Source organism: Amphiprion ocellaris, chromosome 7 (genome assembly GCF_022539595.1).
Source record: "Amphiprion ocellaris isolate individual 3 ecotype Okinawa chromosome 7, ASM2253959v1, whole genome shotgun sequence".
NCBI lineage: Eukaryota > Metazoa > Chordata > Actinopteri > Pomacentridae > Amphiprion > Amphiprion ocellaris.
This window is the reverse complement of record NC_072772.1, coordinates 2,767,146-2,780,208: the sequence shown is the minus strand read 5'-3', so window position 1 is coordinate 2,780,208 and position 13,063 is coordinate 2,767,146. Positions and strand designations below refer to the sequence as shown.

General features: G+C 38.7%; 2 protein-coding genes across 3 annotated transcripts; one reads left to right on the top strand and one right to left on the bottom strand.

Moving 5' to 3' along the window:
- Positions 1–903: 903 nt before the first annotated feature.
- Positions 904–6,416, top strand: LOC129349370 (uncharacterized). Of its 2 annotated transcripts, XM_055012495.1 has the most exons (7): positions 904–1,162; positions 4,008–4,148; positions 4,254–4,349; positions 4,514–4,576; positions 4,659–4,727; positions 5,065–5,176; positions 5,260–6,416. In XM_055012495.1, the coding sequence occupies exons 2-7, from the start codon at positions 4,050–4,052 to the stop codon at positions 6,189–6,191; spliced, it is 1,371 nt and encodes a 456-aa protein (XP_054868470.1). In that variant the 5' UTR covers positions 904–1,162; positions 4,008–4,049; the 3' UTR covers positions 6,192–6,416. The 2 variants fall into 2 exon arrangements, with proteins under 2 accessions (XP_054868470.1, XP_054868471.1); XM_055012496.1 differs by lacking the exon at positions 4,514–4,576 and having other exon boundaries at positions 905–1,162.
- A 494-nt stretch (positions 6,417–6,910) lies between these two features.
- On the bottom strand, positions 6,911–12,789 carry zgc:112083. The gene is made up of 10 exons (XM_023265131.3): positions 12,666–12,789; positions 12,002–12,179; positions 10,360–10,586; positions 10,155–10,266; positions 9,915–10,067; positions 9,753–9,827; positions 9,010–9,130; positions 8,197–8,335; positions 7,953–8,077; positions 6,911–7,785 (listed from the first exon to the last, which is right to left on the bottom strand). Exons 2-10 carry the CDS (start codon positions 12,150–12,152, stop codon positions 7,359–7,361), a joined length of 1,530 nt encoding a protein of 509 aa, XP_023120899.1. The 5' UTR covers positions 12,153–12,179; positions 12,666–12,789; the 3' UTR covers positions 6,911–7,358.
- Between the last annotated feature and the right edge of the window lie 274 nt (positions 12,790–13,063).

The window sequence follows — 13,063 nt, the reverse complement described above, 5'->3', positions numbered from 1 at the left end:
AACCTCTGAGATACTTAAAATGACCTGATGTGACATGTCATTTCAATTTTACTTTTTTAAGTTAGTTTATGTTAACCTAACAAAAAAGTTACTAGATAAATAAAATAGGTACATAAATAATTAAAATTATTAAAAAGGAAAATAGTCTGCAGCAGGCCCAGCTGTACTGATCCAGAAAATATCATTATTTCTGAGTACTGCTACTGGAGTCAGTTTGATCAATACTTGAAAATTGATCCCTCACATGTTCAGTGTTACGAATACTTGCTATTTACCATTAAAAAATTGTATTTAAACATACATGTGATCTATTAATAACGTAATAAATCACAGCATGTTTCTCTCCCTTACATAATAATTAATTAGTTGTAAAAAGCTGCAGTTGCAGTTATCAATACATGCAACTTCTTAAATTGCCTACATTCGAGAGAACTAAGTATTTTATAGTTAGGGGGCAAATATTTGCCTCACTGCATATCATTCTCCTGTTCCCCTTCTCCACACTATCTATTCAACAACAGCAAAAATAGAAAAAGAGTCTATAACTATATTAGCATATTGTATAGAATACTACTGACAAAAAGCAATATGTAACCTGAAGCCAGAACCAAAGTAGTTACTGCAGTGATGAAATGTTTGGACACATACATTGTCTCCATTGCTGGAAATGCCACACATTGCATTATATACTGTATGTATCCATGTATACATAGGGACTGGTGGTATGAATGATTCATTTGTATGTCAGGTTTTAAACGTCTCCCCAGCGTCTCTTTCTGTTGCCACATAAGCTGTCTTTGTCTAAACTGAATCAGAAAGGTTTAGAGGGCTGATGGGATTAGCTGAAGCCATTAGGAGTAGTTAATGGTCTTTCCTGGTGTTGGTAAGTAACACTGACTAATTGACCAGGGGCGGCAGATCGCTTTCACCGACTCACAGCAACAGGTGGTCTCCGCTGCAGACGGACGACAAACAAGATTCACTCTCCTGAAGGCTGAGCCCAATGGAGCAGAACAGTTAATGTGGCGGAAATTTAAAGAGAACATCACAAGTATTTGTGCTTATTTTGTTGGCTGACAAACAGTTCGGAGGACTTTGGGGTTCTTCACTGGAAATATCAGGAGTTTGAGGGATTTCATGCTCACTTTGCTCCACTACAGAGGTAAGACTCCGATTAATAGAACATGATTTTGACCAGGAGGGGGGAAAGTTGAAAATTAAATTGGAGACTGGATCTCAACTGTGGCATTATACATGTACAGGAGGCTGTTTTTTAGTGTCTGTAACTTTAAAAAGTGCAAAAACAAAAAAACAAACAAAAAAATGAAATCAAAATCTTTTTCTCGCTGGCATTCTGTTACTAATGAAATTATTCATCAATTCTTCAGCAATTACTAAAGACTGAAAGTAACACTCATGTTCAGTATCAGTTCATCTACAAGTGACTTTTTGAATAATATTTAGGTCTATATAGTGTCTTCAAACTGAAACAATTCCCAGAGCCCTTTGTGGCAGCTGAGATACTCAGCTTATGATGATATATGACTAAGAAAAAATGGAAAATATCAATATTTGAGTAAGTACTTTAGAATTCGTTGGAATTGTTTTTGATTCATCTTCCACTCAGTTAAATACAGTAAACTATTTAGTTGGTACTGGAATGTAAAACTCACTGTGTATGTGTTTTAATAATTCCAAGTGTTAAATATTAATTCAAATACATTAACTTTGATATCAGAGAATTTCTGAGAATGAAAAAAGGGGTATCATCATGCTAGCACACAACTCATGCCCTCAGACGACACAGCAACCTGTTTCTCATGCCTCATTCACTGTGTTTGTGCTCTTAACAAACAGCTCCTCTATGAGATTAAGAGCTTTCTGCGGCAAGCTGACATGGAAGAAATTTAGAGAAAATAGGATGTGTAACCACCAGCTAAGCTTGTCTTTATGAGAAAGGAGGGGATCAGGCTGTTGGATTGCACCAGCCAAGAGAGGCACAAACAGCAAGTCAGAGGAGGAACTCGGAAAGAAAAACACATGTACGTCTCCCAACTAAACCTACACCTTCAATACAAGGAGTTTATCATGTTAAACACTCTCAGTGTCCAAAACCATCACGTTAAAGGTGGTGACTGAGCAAAATTTAAATTGGATTCTATTACACTGAAAGGCAGCATGGAAGGCATGTTCTGGAGGTGGACGGTGAGGTTTTTGTTGAGAGCCAAAAAACATCAAGGAAGTTAGAAGCACCTCATTTGCAAAAAAAAAAGAAAATATTTACTATAGCTGTCACTAACACATAATAATAATAACAATATTTATCATTGATTCATTTGCAGATTACATCTATACTGTCAGAAAATAGACAAAAATCCAAGATAACATCTTTAGATATTTTCTTGTTCTGTCCAACCAACAGTCTAAAGCTCAAATCTATTCATTTTATGTTGATGTTGAACAAAGAAATGCAGCAAATATTCACATTTGAGAAGCTGAGGACAACTTTTGCTCTTGCTAAGTGACTATAAGGAGCAAGTTAAATCACAAAAGTGCATTTTCTGTCATCTCTGTGTGTTTCTGATGATTCTGAGTATCAAATATTTCAGTAAGAACATTTTTGCAGTCAAGATGTTTAAAGCTGTCTTTATTTTGAGGATAGATTTTCCTGTTTTATCTCTCTATTAGATTGAATCGGTTGTCCTATAAACTTGGCTTACATCTGCAACATGGTGAATCCATAATAAACCACAAGAAAGAAATCTTTCATCCTTTCCTGGCTCTAGTTTTATACTCAGCACAGGTACAGAGCATATCACTTCCCAATTACTAACAGCCTTACTAATCATGTGTCCTTGGAACGGATGGACTCTAAATTAATTGAATGGATTGGCACACCAAATACTTCAATTGGATTTCCGTCTGTAATGCAATCTAACAAGATACTGTCATTTACATGTGATGTGCAAAATGGTTGAACAGTTGATTCTGTTTGTGATTCCTAATCTTCAAAAAGAAAGCATCAGAACCTGCAAGTGATCTGATCTGTTTCTGTTGAACCGGGCTACACAATGCCTCACATTCAAGTGGGCTTTGAACCTGGCTCATTTATGGCAGGTACAAAGCAGTCTAGTATGACTAATTACACCCTCAGTTCTTCTAAGATGTTATCACTGGATTAACTGTTTGTTGCAACGTGTCTTTGAACATTTATTTGTATGTATTTTAGAGCAGATGGTTTCAAACCGTAAGGGAAAGTTGTAGGGGTTGTAGAGGAGAATGTGAGGCAAAGAAATTGTGAGATGATAAACTGGCATGTGCAGGCAGGTGCAAAAAAAAAAAACAAAACAGGATGTTAGCTATGGTTGTCATGGAATTTACATTCCAAGAATGGCAGTATCTACAAGTGTGCCTCGAAATCGTAGATGGAAAAGCCCCTAATAACTTCAGCCGTGGCAGTGCATGAATGCTCGTGTGTTCACTCTTGCAGCCAACAGCAGAACATTTGGTGGGTTTTACCCATGGCTGAAACCGTCTACATTTAGCAGAAGCGGCTCCAAAACGGTGATAAACCTGGTGGTCTGCGAGGCAGCTGCTCATTGTGAATGGCTCACCTGGAAGTGAAGGGGCAGGATTATACAAATTTGAGCTAGACGACTGTTGGGTCCTCAGTTGGTACATAGCAGCTCAGTAAAATTCTTACTGTCTTGTAAAGCTAGGAGGCTAACTAGTTGTTGAAGGGCTCAAGGAGAATCAGAAGTAAATGCCTTTATATCTTAACAGCTTTATTTTACACCTCCAAGTTTTTAACCACCACAAAACACAATGAAAATGGATTTTCACCATATGGGACCTGTAATACTAATATTTTACTTCAACTAATTCCGATCTTGATTTTATCCAAATGGGGCTCCAGTGTTTAACTTTTAAATCCCTCGCTCTACAGTCTAGAGTAAACCATCCTGCCAGCTCAAGAACTGAAAAGATGCATTTTTGTATCCCTGCAGTCCACATCTGTGCCACACAGCGTGGTTCATCAACATCAACAAATGCATCCACACGCCCACCCGCATGTCTTCACTCCAATCCTGCACACTTCCTCAACCATCCTACCAGCTCCAACTGTGATGGGAACTCAGGACAGAAATGTAAGATGTGTCTATACTATATTGTTAACATTTACATAATAGTGATCATATTTACACCTACTTCTGCCAAACTGCCACTAAACCAGCTTTAATCTTTTGCTACAGTTCAACATGCAGCTTCCAACACAAATGACATCGAGGACCTCTTTTGCTCCAGTCAGTGCCTTTAAAACACCAACACAGAAGTCTGTCAAACCACCAGTGAGTCCACATGCATGAATGACAACCAACATGTCAACCTAGTAATGAAGATAATAATATAATAAATACAATTTGGCTCTCTTTTTGTACTGTTGAGCTATATATATTTTTTAAAATCTGGTTGCAAAACTAAACTGTGTTATGCAAACTGCCTCATTTAACAGCAAATGCAGCAAAGACCCAACCGTCTACATCAAGGATATTGTGGATTCTGTTTCTATTTCAAAGTAAAAGCTCACCTATGATTGATAAATTTGTTTGGATAAAGCTAAATATAGTGAATAACCAGAATCCCACTTTGTTTTCCAGTCCCGAGGGAGATGGGGTGCACTGCATGTCTGTATCGCATGGAAAATTCACTACCACAAACAACTCAAGGTAATAACTAAATGCAACACATAATTCGGCATATTGAGGCAGTATCTAATCTTTATTTTCAATTTCAGTTTGTAAATTGTCTGAAATTAACATCAATTTCATTGGGGTTTCAAGTTTTGGTCTGCTGTCTTTAAAAGTAACCCATATTTCAAAATATCATGCCTATTTTTTTAGAAACTATATTTCTAAGTTTCACCAATATCTTAAGAATGTGTTGATTAAAACTTACATGCAGCAGTGTATGAAAAGTAAGCATTTGGCTCTTTCATTGTGCTGTTGCTGTTATTTTTTCCAATTTGGATGCAAAACTAAGTTGTGTTGATGCCTAATTTAACAGCAAATGCTGCAAAAACCCAACAGTCTACATCAAGAGAATCCTGTCACCAGTTTACCCGACTCAGTGCAACACAAGGAATCACAGCAGCCCTCCTGCATGCATCCGTATTTGGGTGAGTTCAATGGAAGAAATACCTCCAGCACCAGGACAGTAAATGTGTCATATTCTAAAGCTGATCTGCTTTTCACTTTTTAGACTTCTCATGTGGACACAATGCATTTGGAAACACGTGTGAAAGGAGTGAAACTGGCAGAATAAACCACAACAGAAGTTACCCTTCTGACGTTCGCACACCTTCACCAGCGTCTTGCCACAGTCGTGCAACAAAGAGGGAGCAGCCGGACCAGCCTCCAAACCTGCACTGGAGGGAGAAACCTGATGAGAAGGAGAAACACAGGAGCTGTCAAACCGACACAATGAAGGATTTATGTCTTACAGAGAAATCACAGGACCCAAAGGTGACTCCAGATCTTGTTGGCAGACACAGCAGCTCAGTTTACAGGAAAAGGCAGCTTGAGTGTGAAAGCTTCATTAAAGTAAAGAGGGCGAAGCAGGAAATCCTGGATAACCAGTTTAGTGGTTCTAAGAATCTGCACTCTGATCAATCTCCACTTATTACGACTCACACACATCCAGCTTCACACATTGTACAAAGGCAGCATATGAACTTAAGTGATTTATCTGTCTTGCATCCTAACAGCAGTAGATGCAGCATCTCTTTTCCAGTCACTGAACTGGATCCCTACAAAGCTACTTCATGGGACCAAATGTTAGACATTCACAGGAGAATGGATCTTCGTGATAGACAAAATGTGCTCAAAGACTACTCACTGAATTCCTGCAAAGTAATCAGGATACCTGCTGCAGCTCAGAGGCAACAAAATGCTCTTTATGGTTTCTATGCACCCCCTCTGTATTTCCCTCCGGCTCTGAGGCAGCAGGAGATCGTTTACCTGAGAGGAAGGGAAACACTCGCATCAAGAGATGTTTCACTACCACTGCAGACGTCACCGCCCTCATCCTGGCATTCTGGAAACGTCCTACCCGGAACTGTAAATCTCAAGGGACTATCTGATAAAAAAGGAGAGCAGATATTATCACAACAACAATCACTCAATAATAGTTGAGTTCAGTGTGCATCGTTTCAGTAGCGCTCCATGCTGTCCCAAATGTGAAAACCCAGAGAAAGTGGAGAGCTTTTGATTACAGTCAAGTATTACTAACAAAAGATGCACAATAGCTTTAGATAGGGAAAGAGAATTGTGAATAAAGCTTGTTGTCCTGGATATGTGACTTTCTTACAATATGATTCCCATGTAAAACTGGTTCTTTCATTAAACTCATTAACATTACTGTGTTTGTTCTTTTTTTGTTTACATTAAGCTCAGAATTTGCCATAAAAAAGCTAATGTTTGGAGTGAGACAAATGCTACCCAAATGTAAATTTTAATGGAGGTAAATCATAACTAATTAGTGTAATCATTGCTATGTAACATGGCTAGGGCGGCGAGCACCAATTTGAGCTAAATGTTAACATTAGCATGCTAACGTGTTCATATTAACATGCTGATTTTAAGCATGTTCGCCATCTTAGCAAAGTTGAAGCTGATGGGGAGGTCATTAGTTCAAATTTTGTCTTAAAATAAAGTGGTGGACAAATGAAAATCTTGACCTGATGACAGGGCTGGACAAAAATTCGGAGTAATTCATGCTATAGTTGAGATGTTTGAGTCAGGATCAAAGTGGTGGACATATCAATCAACACTGGCAATACTCTCAGCATGCCACAAACCACACCACAACAATTGAATTGAATTGAAGAAACCAAGCAATGAACAAGAAAATCTTACTTTTATACCAAAAGATGTATTTAAAATTTGTAATAATAAAATTAAGCAACATTCAAGACTGCAATAAAATAACGTCCTCAGAAATTCTCTGCTGGAAACATCCCAGAAATCAGGATACGGTACATGGAGAGCAACATTTCAACTTGAACTAACTCTGCAGTGCGTTTAACTCTTTCCATTAATAGCACCTTGTCAAAATATGAATCCGTTTCACAGGCGATCTCATAAGCACGAGACGTTTAGAGCTGCTATAATCAAAGTGTGGTCTTCAAAACCATTGCAAGGATGACCTTCTCGATGTAGCATAACATGAAGAAGTCTCCACTGATGGTTCCAGAAAAAAAATATCTAAAAAACTAAACAGAAACACCAATTTAACTGCCTAACAGCTACATGAGAGCCAGCGATGTACATCTGTGATTTGACCCAGTGCAGAGTGGTCAGTCACACCACATCCATGCCGAGGCCCCTCGCGACCTCCGTCAGAGCCTGAACAGCTCCAGAAGTCCCGCTAACATCACAGTCCTCCTGCGATAGTCCTCCAGGCTCCTCCTCAATGTGAGGAATGGTGCTCATCACGCAGTAGACGGGAGAGTCGCTGCCTCTGGGGCTGGGCTGAGACGACATGTCTTCGCCTCCAGAGAAATCTGAGGAGTAGGAGGAGGAAGAGCTGGAGGAGGGTGATGAGGATCCCGTCGGAGAGCTTCGGCTGCTCTCAGGTGCGACCGCAGCCCTCTTGTTCCGGCTGCTGGTTCTCTTACGAAGGCTCTGTGGCTTTGTGGTCATGTTTTTCATGATCTCCTTTGTCACTTCAACAGTCTCAAAACGCACCATGTTTACTTTTAGAAAGCCGTCTACGTCCTTCCTGTATCTGGGAGGAAAATACATGGAACAACCACAGATAAAATGTCCAATTTAATCTTTACCTATCTTTAAGTTACTCAAATTACATTTGATCCACAATGAGGGCTGAAAAATAGAGTGGATCTAAAAAAAGCATGCTTCAGTGAAAAATGGCTATTACCACTGGTGGCTTACCTGAAGCGTGAATGTCCAGAAGGCCATTTCAGCTCATGCTTCTTACGAAGGTGCAGTGTGAGAGTGTAACACCAAGAAAAGACTTTATCACAGATATGGCATTTATATTTAGACATCCCTCCAACCTGTTGGTGAATAGTATGAAGTAACGTCAAGAAAAAAGCCCCACTGTAACTCAGCAACATTACAGTAACTGGTAATGGTGACTGAAAGAGGCCATATGGTTTATTTTGAACTAACAAACCTCATGGACCCTCTTGAAGTGGTAGCTCATGGTTGGGAATGTGTGACAAGAATAATCACAACCCTCCACTGTACAGTGATACACAGTGCCCTCGTTGTGAACTTCTGTGTGCTTCTGAAGATCACGCTGGTTCTTAAATCTATTAAAGGAAAAGAAGAAAAAGACACTAATAAACAACTGATTCATTCTGACACCAGCATGAACTGACTGCTTATCATGTTTTAGTCTGTGCTGCATTTGTTTGCATTTTTTGTAGCATAATAAAAGTGCATTTTACATCAGTTTGAAAATAAACAAGAGACCCTTTAATACACATGAAAATTGCTACAAACTGTAGAATTAATTTGTATTATCATTGTTTTGTAAATGAGAAGGTAAAGATTTCAATAAAGAAAATACTTTTGATACTTTAAAGATTAAGCTGAAACCTGTTTCTGTACGGAGTTGATATCACACAGACTACTAAACTGAAAATGTACATGAAAAAGGATCCAGAGAGGAGGTAGGACTCTAAAACTGACAGCTGCTAATGAATATTACTGTTACAGGCAACAATATGTTGTCCATTTCATCTATTTTATCAGTTTAATTTGTTCCACTGATGCCATTTTTTAAAATAATGTAATTTAATTGAGTGATATCCTTATGATGCAGCAGTTAAAAAAAGGAATGTTTTATTGAAAGAGTTAAAACTTAATACTGCTATTTTTAATAGCAGATTAACAAAAGGATGCAGTTTAAAGGTGGATGTAACCATTTGACCAGATTTGGTGTTGTCAGTGGGATCTCTGATCAGCTGTTTTGCAGACCTACCTTTTGTCACAGAAGTCACAAGGGTAGGGACGCTCATCACAGTGGCGGAATCTGATGTGGATTTTCAGAGCTGCCAAAGTGGTGCAGGTCATGTCACAGAAGGGACATTTGACCTGATTCACTGCAGGTAAAAAACACTTAATAAGCAATAATTACATTTAATACCTTTCAAACGGCTGACTGACAACTTGTCAATATGTGATCAATTCCAGTCCCTTAGCAAACAGAGACTTTTTTAAGAGCTACCATGGTAGAAATAATCTGAACTGGATAAAATTTTATACAGTTGATACTATATAGTGAAAAAGCATGCTCTCTTTCAATATGGACAAGAAGCAGAGAAAGATACGAGTAAACATTCATCAATTTACATTTCCACTATTCGATAACGAATGAGAACTAATCTGTTGCTGAAGGTCACTGGATGGGACGGGCAGCTACTGAATGGTTGCTGAATTCATATTTTGTAAATTGCTGTTTTTAAGGTCACAAATGAACTTTGAAAACTTCTTTAATATTTCAGAATAAACAGAAATAATAACTATCTTAAAATTTAACTGGTTCATATCTACTATACCATGATTAAATTCTAATGTTACACCTGGACAAGACAAAACTTCAAATATTAACTAACCACATGTGGTCACAAATTTAAGAAATCTCCTTTAATAAATCTAATCAATCCAACCCTAAAAACGACAAAATAACAACTATTCAGTGTTAAAACTGTAGGTGGTTATTACCATGCTGACGAATGTGGTCCCTCAAAAGTCTCTCACTGGAAAAGGCTTTGCCACAATGTTCACATACCAGCGATTCTGTTTGAAAAAATCGATGTACAGATGTCAGCAATAATGCAATGCATTTACAACATAAACATCCTAGAAATGTTTTGTGAGTCTCACCTATTGGGTCAGCCTGCCTGTGGAGATGGTCAAACAACTTTGTGTTGCTGGAGAACATGCTGCCACATGTAGGACAGGCTACGAGTCTCTCCTGAGTGTGGCTCCGCATGTGTTCTCTCAGACGGTACCTGATCTTGAAGAAGGCATCACAGCCTTAGACAGAAAGATGAAACATCACACTTAGCCAGAGCCGGTAAAGTAACATGAACGTCTCTTTGAACTCCGCTCAATCAGTCCTACCTGCCCAGTGGCAGAAGAGCGCCTGCTGCTCCTGTGAGAGAGTCTGTGGCTCCGCACTTTCTACGTGATTGTCCACATGTCGGTAAAACCACTCAGGATTATTAAATGTACTCTGTAGGAAGATAAAAAATATAAATTCCTTATCAAACAGTTGTGCTATCTATCACTTAATGACCAGTAAATAACTGAAAGTAAAAACACTTACATCACATTGCTCCCACTGGCAAACATATCCATCTGATCCTTCAGGGACCAGGTTGTTGCTGTGCAAGCCTTGGTTGCAGCTCGGCAGGTCAGGACGGGACTTGAGCAGCTGTGACCCAACAAATTTGAGCTTACCGTGGTAGTTGTGGAAGTAGGCGTGGACCTCCAGCTCCGTAGGGTTACCCATGGATAGAAATGAGCATCCATTCCAGAGGCAAGCATACTCATCTAAACAAACAGAGAGAGAAGAAGTAATTACTGCAATGTTATTACAAATTGTACACAGATGACATTAATACTGGATGGCTTATGGCTTGCTAATTAACCAAAAATATTTTAGAACAGACATGATTTTTAACAAACCAAATGTAAGCGATTTCAGTAGGTTCAATAAAGTCCTTAGACAGCCTGTCTGATCTTTTAAATGCTCAAAAGTCCAATAATAGCTAACACAGAACGCAACACAAATATTGAAGTAATTACAGCTGGCGTCACGTGAATGTGAGGAAGAGCTGCAAAAATAAAAAGAAAAGACAAAAAGATTTTGTGTCGGTACTGTGGGTACAATGTAGAGCAATTTGAGGCTGCATATAAACAACATTATCGGAAACTCGTGGCTGTGATAGGAAACTCTATCATTTAATTTGATGACCTTAAAATTCAACTATGTGCTACAAAATGATACAGAAGTATTTATAATATTTCCCAACATATATGGTTAGGGTGAGGCTTAAATTAGGTTACTGACAGGGGTTAGTGATGAGGTGACCAACTGCTAACTATGTCTATTTATGCCTCATTCCAGTTTAAATAATAGCCAACAAGAGATTACGCTTTGGTCAAAATGTGTTACTTTCTACTTCCTAATAATTTGTGCATGGGAATATTTTACAACATTTTGAAATTTGAAATTTCATGTGCACCTGCTATTGTTTGGTACAACTACCTATCACTAATGCAGCCATACACAACAATTCTGCAATAAATCCTACCTTTGAGGATACAGTGTTTGCTTTGTCTAATTAGAGTAGGTTTAAAGTCAAATGTATGGTCATCTTCGAGGTGGTGCTGCTGAATTTTACGGCATTACACTGGCAAGTGTTTTGACTGTTTTGTGCATGCTATTTATACTAGCGAAGCCAAGCTAAATAACAGAAACACTTCTCAATAAATTGGGATATAATTCAACAGCACTGCAAACAACATCTATGAAAAGTCTTTGCAAATTTGTGTACCAAATTAACTGGCCAATAAAGGTATGCAATCTAAATTCCCCAGTTCTACTACTGACATAGGCTGACTGCTTATGTTGCTCACTAGGCTTGCACAACTAACCGAGTAATTGCTGTGAAGCTCTGGTTCCAGCTTCTTAATGTCAAATATTTTCTGGTTTCTTTCCTCCTCTGTGACAGTAAACTCAATATCTTTGGGTGTGGGCAAAGCAATACATTTGAGAACATCTTCTTGGACTTTGGATAACACCTATAGTCATTTTTCTTACATTTTATTGACCAAATAACTAGCCAGTTAATCAAGAATATCATCAACGGATTATTCGATAACGAAAATAATCATTAGTTGGAACTTATTGCTCACATATTGGACCAAAGGCTAGCATGCACACAGGTTTCCTCCTGACTTACCCAGCTCCTCCAGGGTATCTTTATCTCCCAGGTAGTCCCTCAGATGAAGTGACATATGATCACTCAGCTGCTCCATGGTGCGGCCCTTGAAGTCACATGAATCCCACTCACACTCCACCTCAAAGTTGTCTAATCTCTTAGTTGCCATCATGACTGCACCACTCCCAGTCCTGGCCAGCTACACAGACACACAAACACACACTGTAACAAAGATAAAGACCTACGTTTTGAGCTGCAGTATCTTGGCTAAAAAGCAGTTTGATGCTATCTAGAGGGGCTAGAAACTAAAACACAGGTCAGTTATTATTTTAACGGTCATGAGCTAAAGTTAGCTGGAAGGTGTTTCTTAACTACTTTATTGGTTGAAGTTAGCTAGAAAACAGCTCTAATTTATCTTTTTTTTTTTTTTTTTTTTAATCTGACTGCTTGCTAGTTAGCAAAGACAGTAACCAGCTAACAGCAGATTAAGACCGGATTAACAAACCGAGTTCAGATAAAGTTAGTTTGGGCTAACAGTAGCAATCGCTCAACCTGTCACCGGTTTTCACTCTTTGCCGGACTTTTTCCAAACATGGCGAACTTCAGCGCCTTACCGGGGAAACTGTAAACACACATTAATGTTTCTAACTCTTGCGATACAGGAGGTTTATTGCAGGTTTCTTACAGATTTGATGCCACTTGGTGCAGCAACTCTGAGCTGTTTCTTCTTCTTCCCTCCTCTCAGCTCGTTTGCTTTTGTTTATTTCCTGTTGGTCAACGCCACTCGTTCTTCTTCGTCGGTTATCTAAAGCCAGCAACAACCAAGTAGAACACGGAGCCATCTGCTGTCCCGGAGTCCTCCAGACTCAGTTCAGCAGAAAAATCCTAAATATTGGTCAGTTTAAGAGAATAGTGCAACAGCACAGTAAAAATATTGAGTTATAGTGAATACAATAAAGTACAGAGGTGATAGAGGAAATATTTATTTAACCCTCGTATCGTCCTGTGGGTCAAAATTGACCCGTGTTACAGTTTGAAAATGTGGAAAAAATAAATATATTTTCACAGTGAAACTTCTGATGT

Coding starts and splice junctions, on each gene's coding strand:
- LOC129349370 (XM_055012495.1), top strand. CDS start 4,050: ATGCATCCACACGCCCACCCGCATGTCTTCACTCCAATCCTGCACACT. Junction 4,577..4,658: donor GATTCTGTTTCTATTTCAAA/GTAAAAGCTCAC, acceptor TTTGTTTTCCAG/TCCCGAGGGAGATGGGGTGC. Junction 5,177..5,259: donor CTGCATGCATCCGTATTTGG/GTGAGTTCAATG, acceptor TTCACTTTTTAG/ACTTCTCATGTGGACACAAT.
- zgc:112083 (XM_023265131.3), bottom strand. CDS start 12,152: ATGATGGCAACTAAGAGATTAGACAACTTTGAGGTGGAGTGTGAGTGG. Junction 10,587..12,001: donor AGATACCCTGGAGGAGCTGG/GTAAGTCAGGAG, acceptor CTGTTTGTTTAG/ATGAGTATGCTTGCCTCTGG. Junction 10,068..10,154: donor GCTCTTCTGCCACTGGGCAG/GTAGGACTGATT, acceptor TTTCTGTCTAAG/GCTGTGATGCCTTCTTCAAG.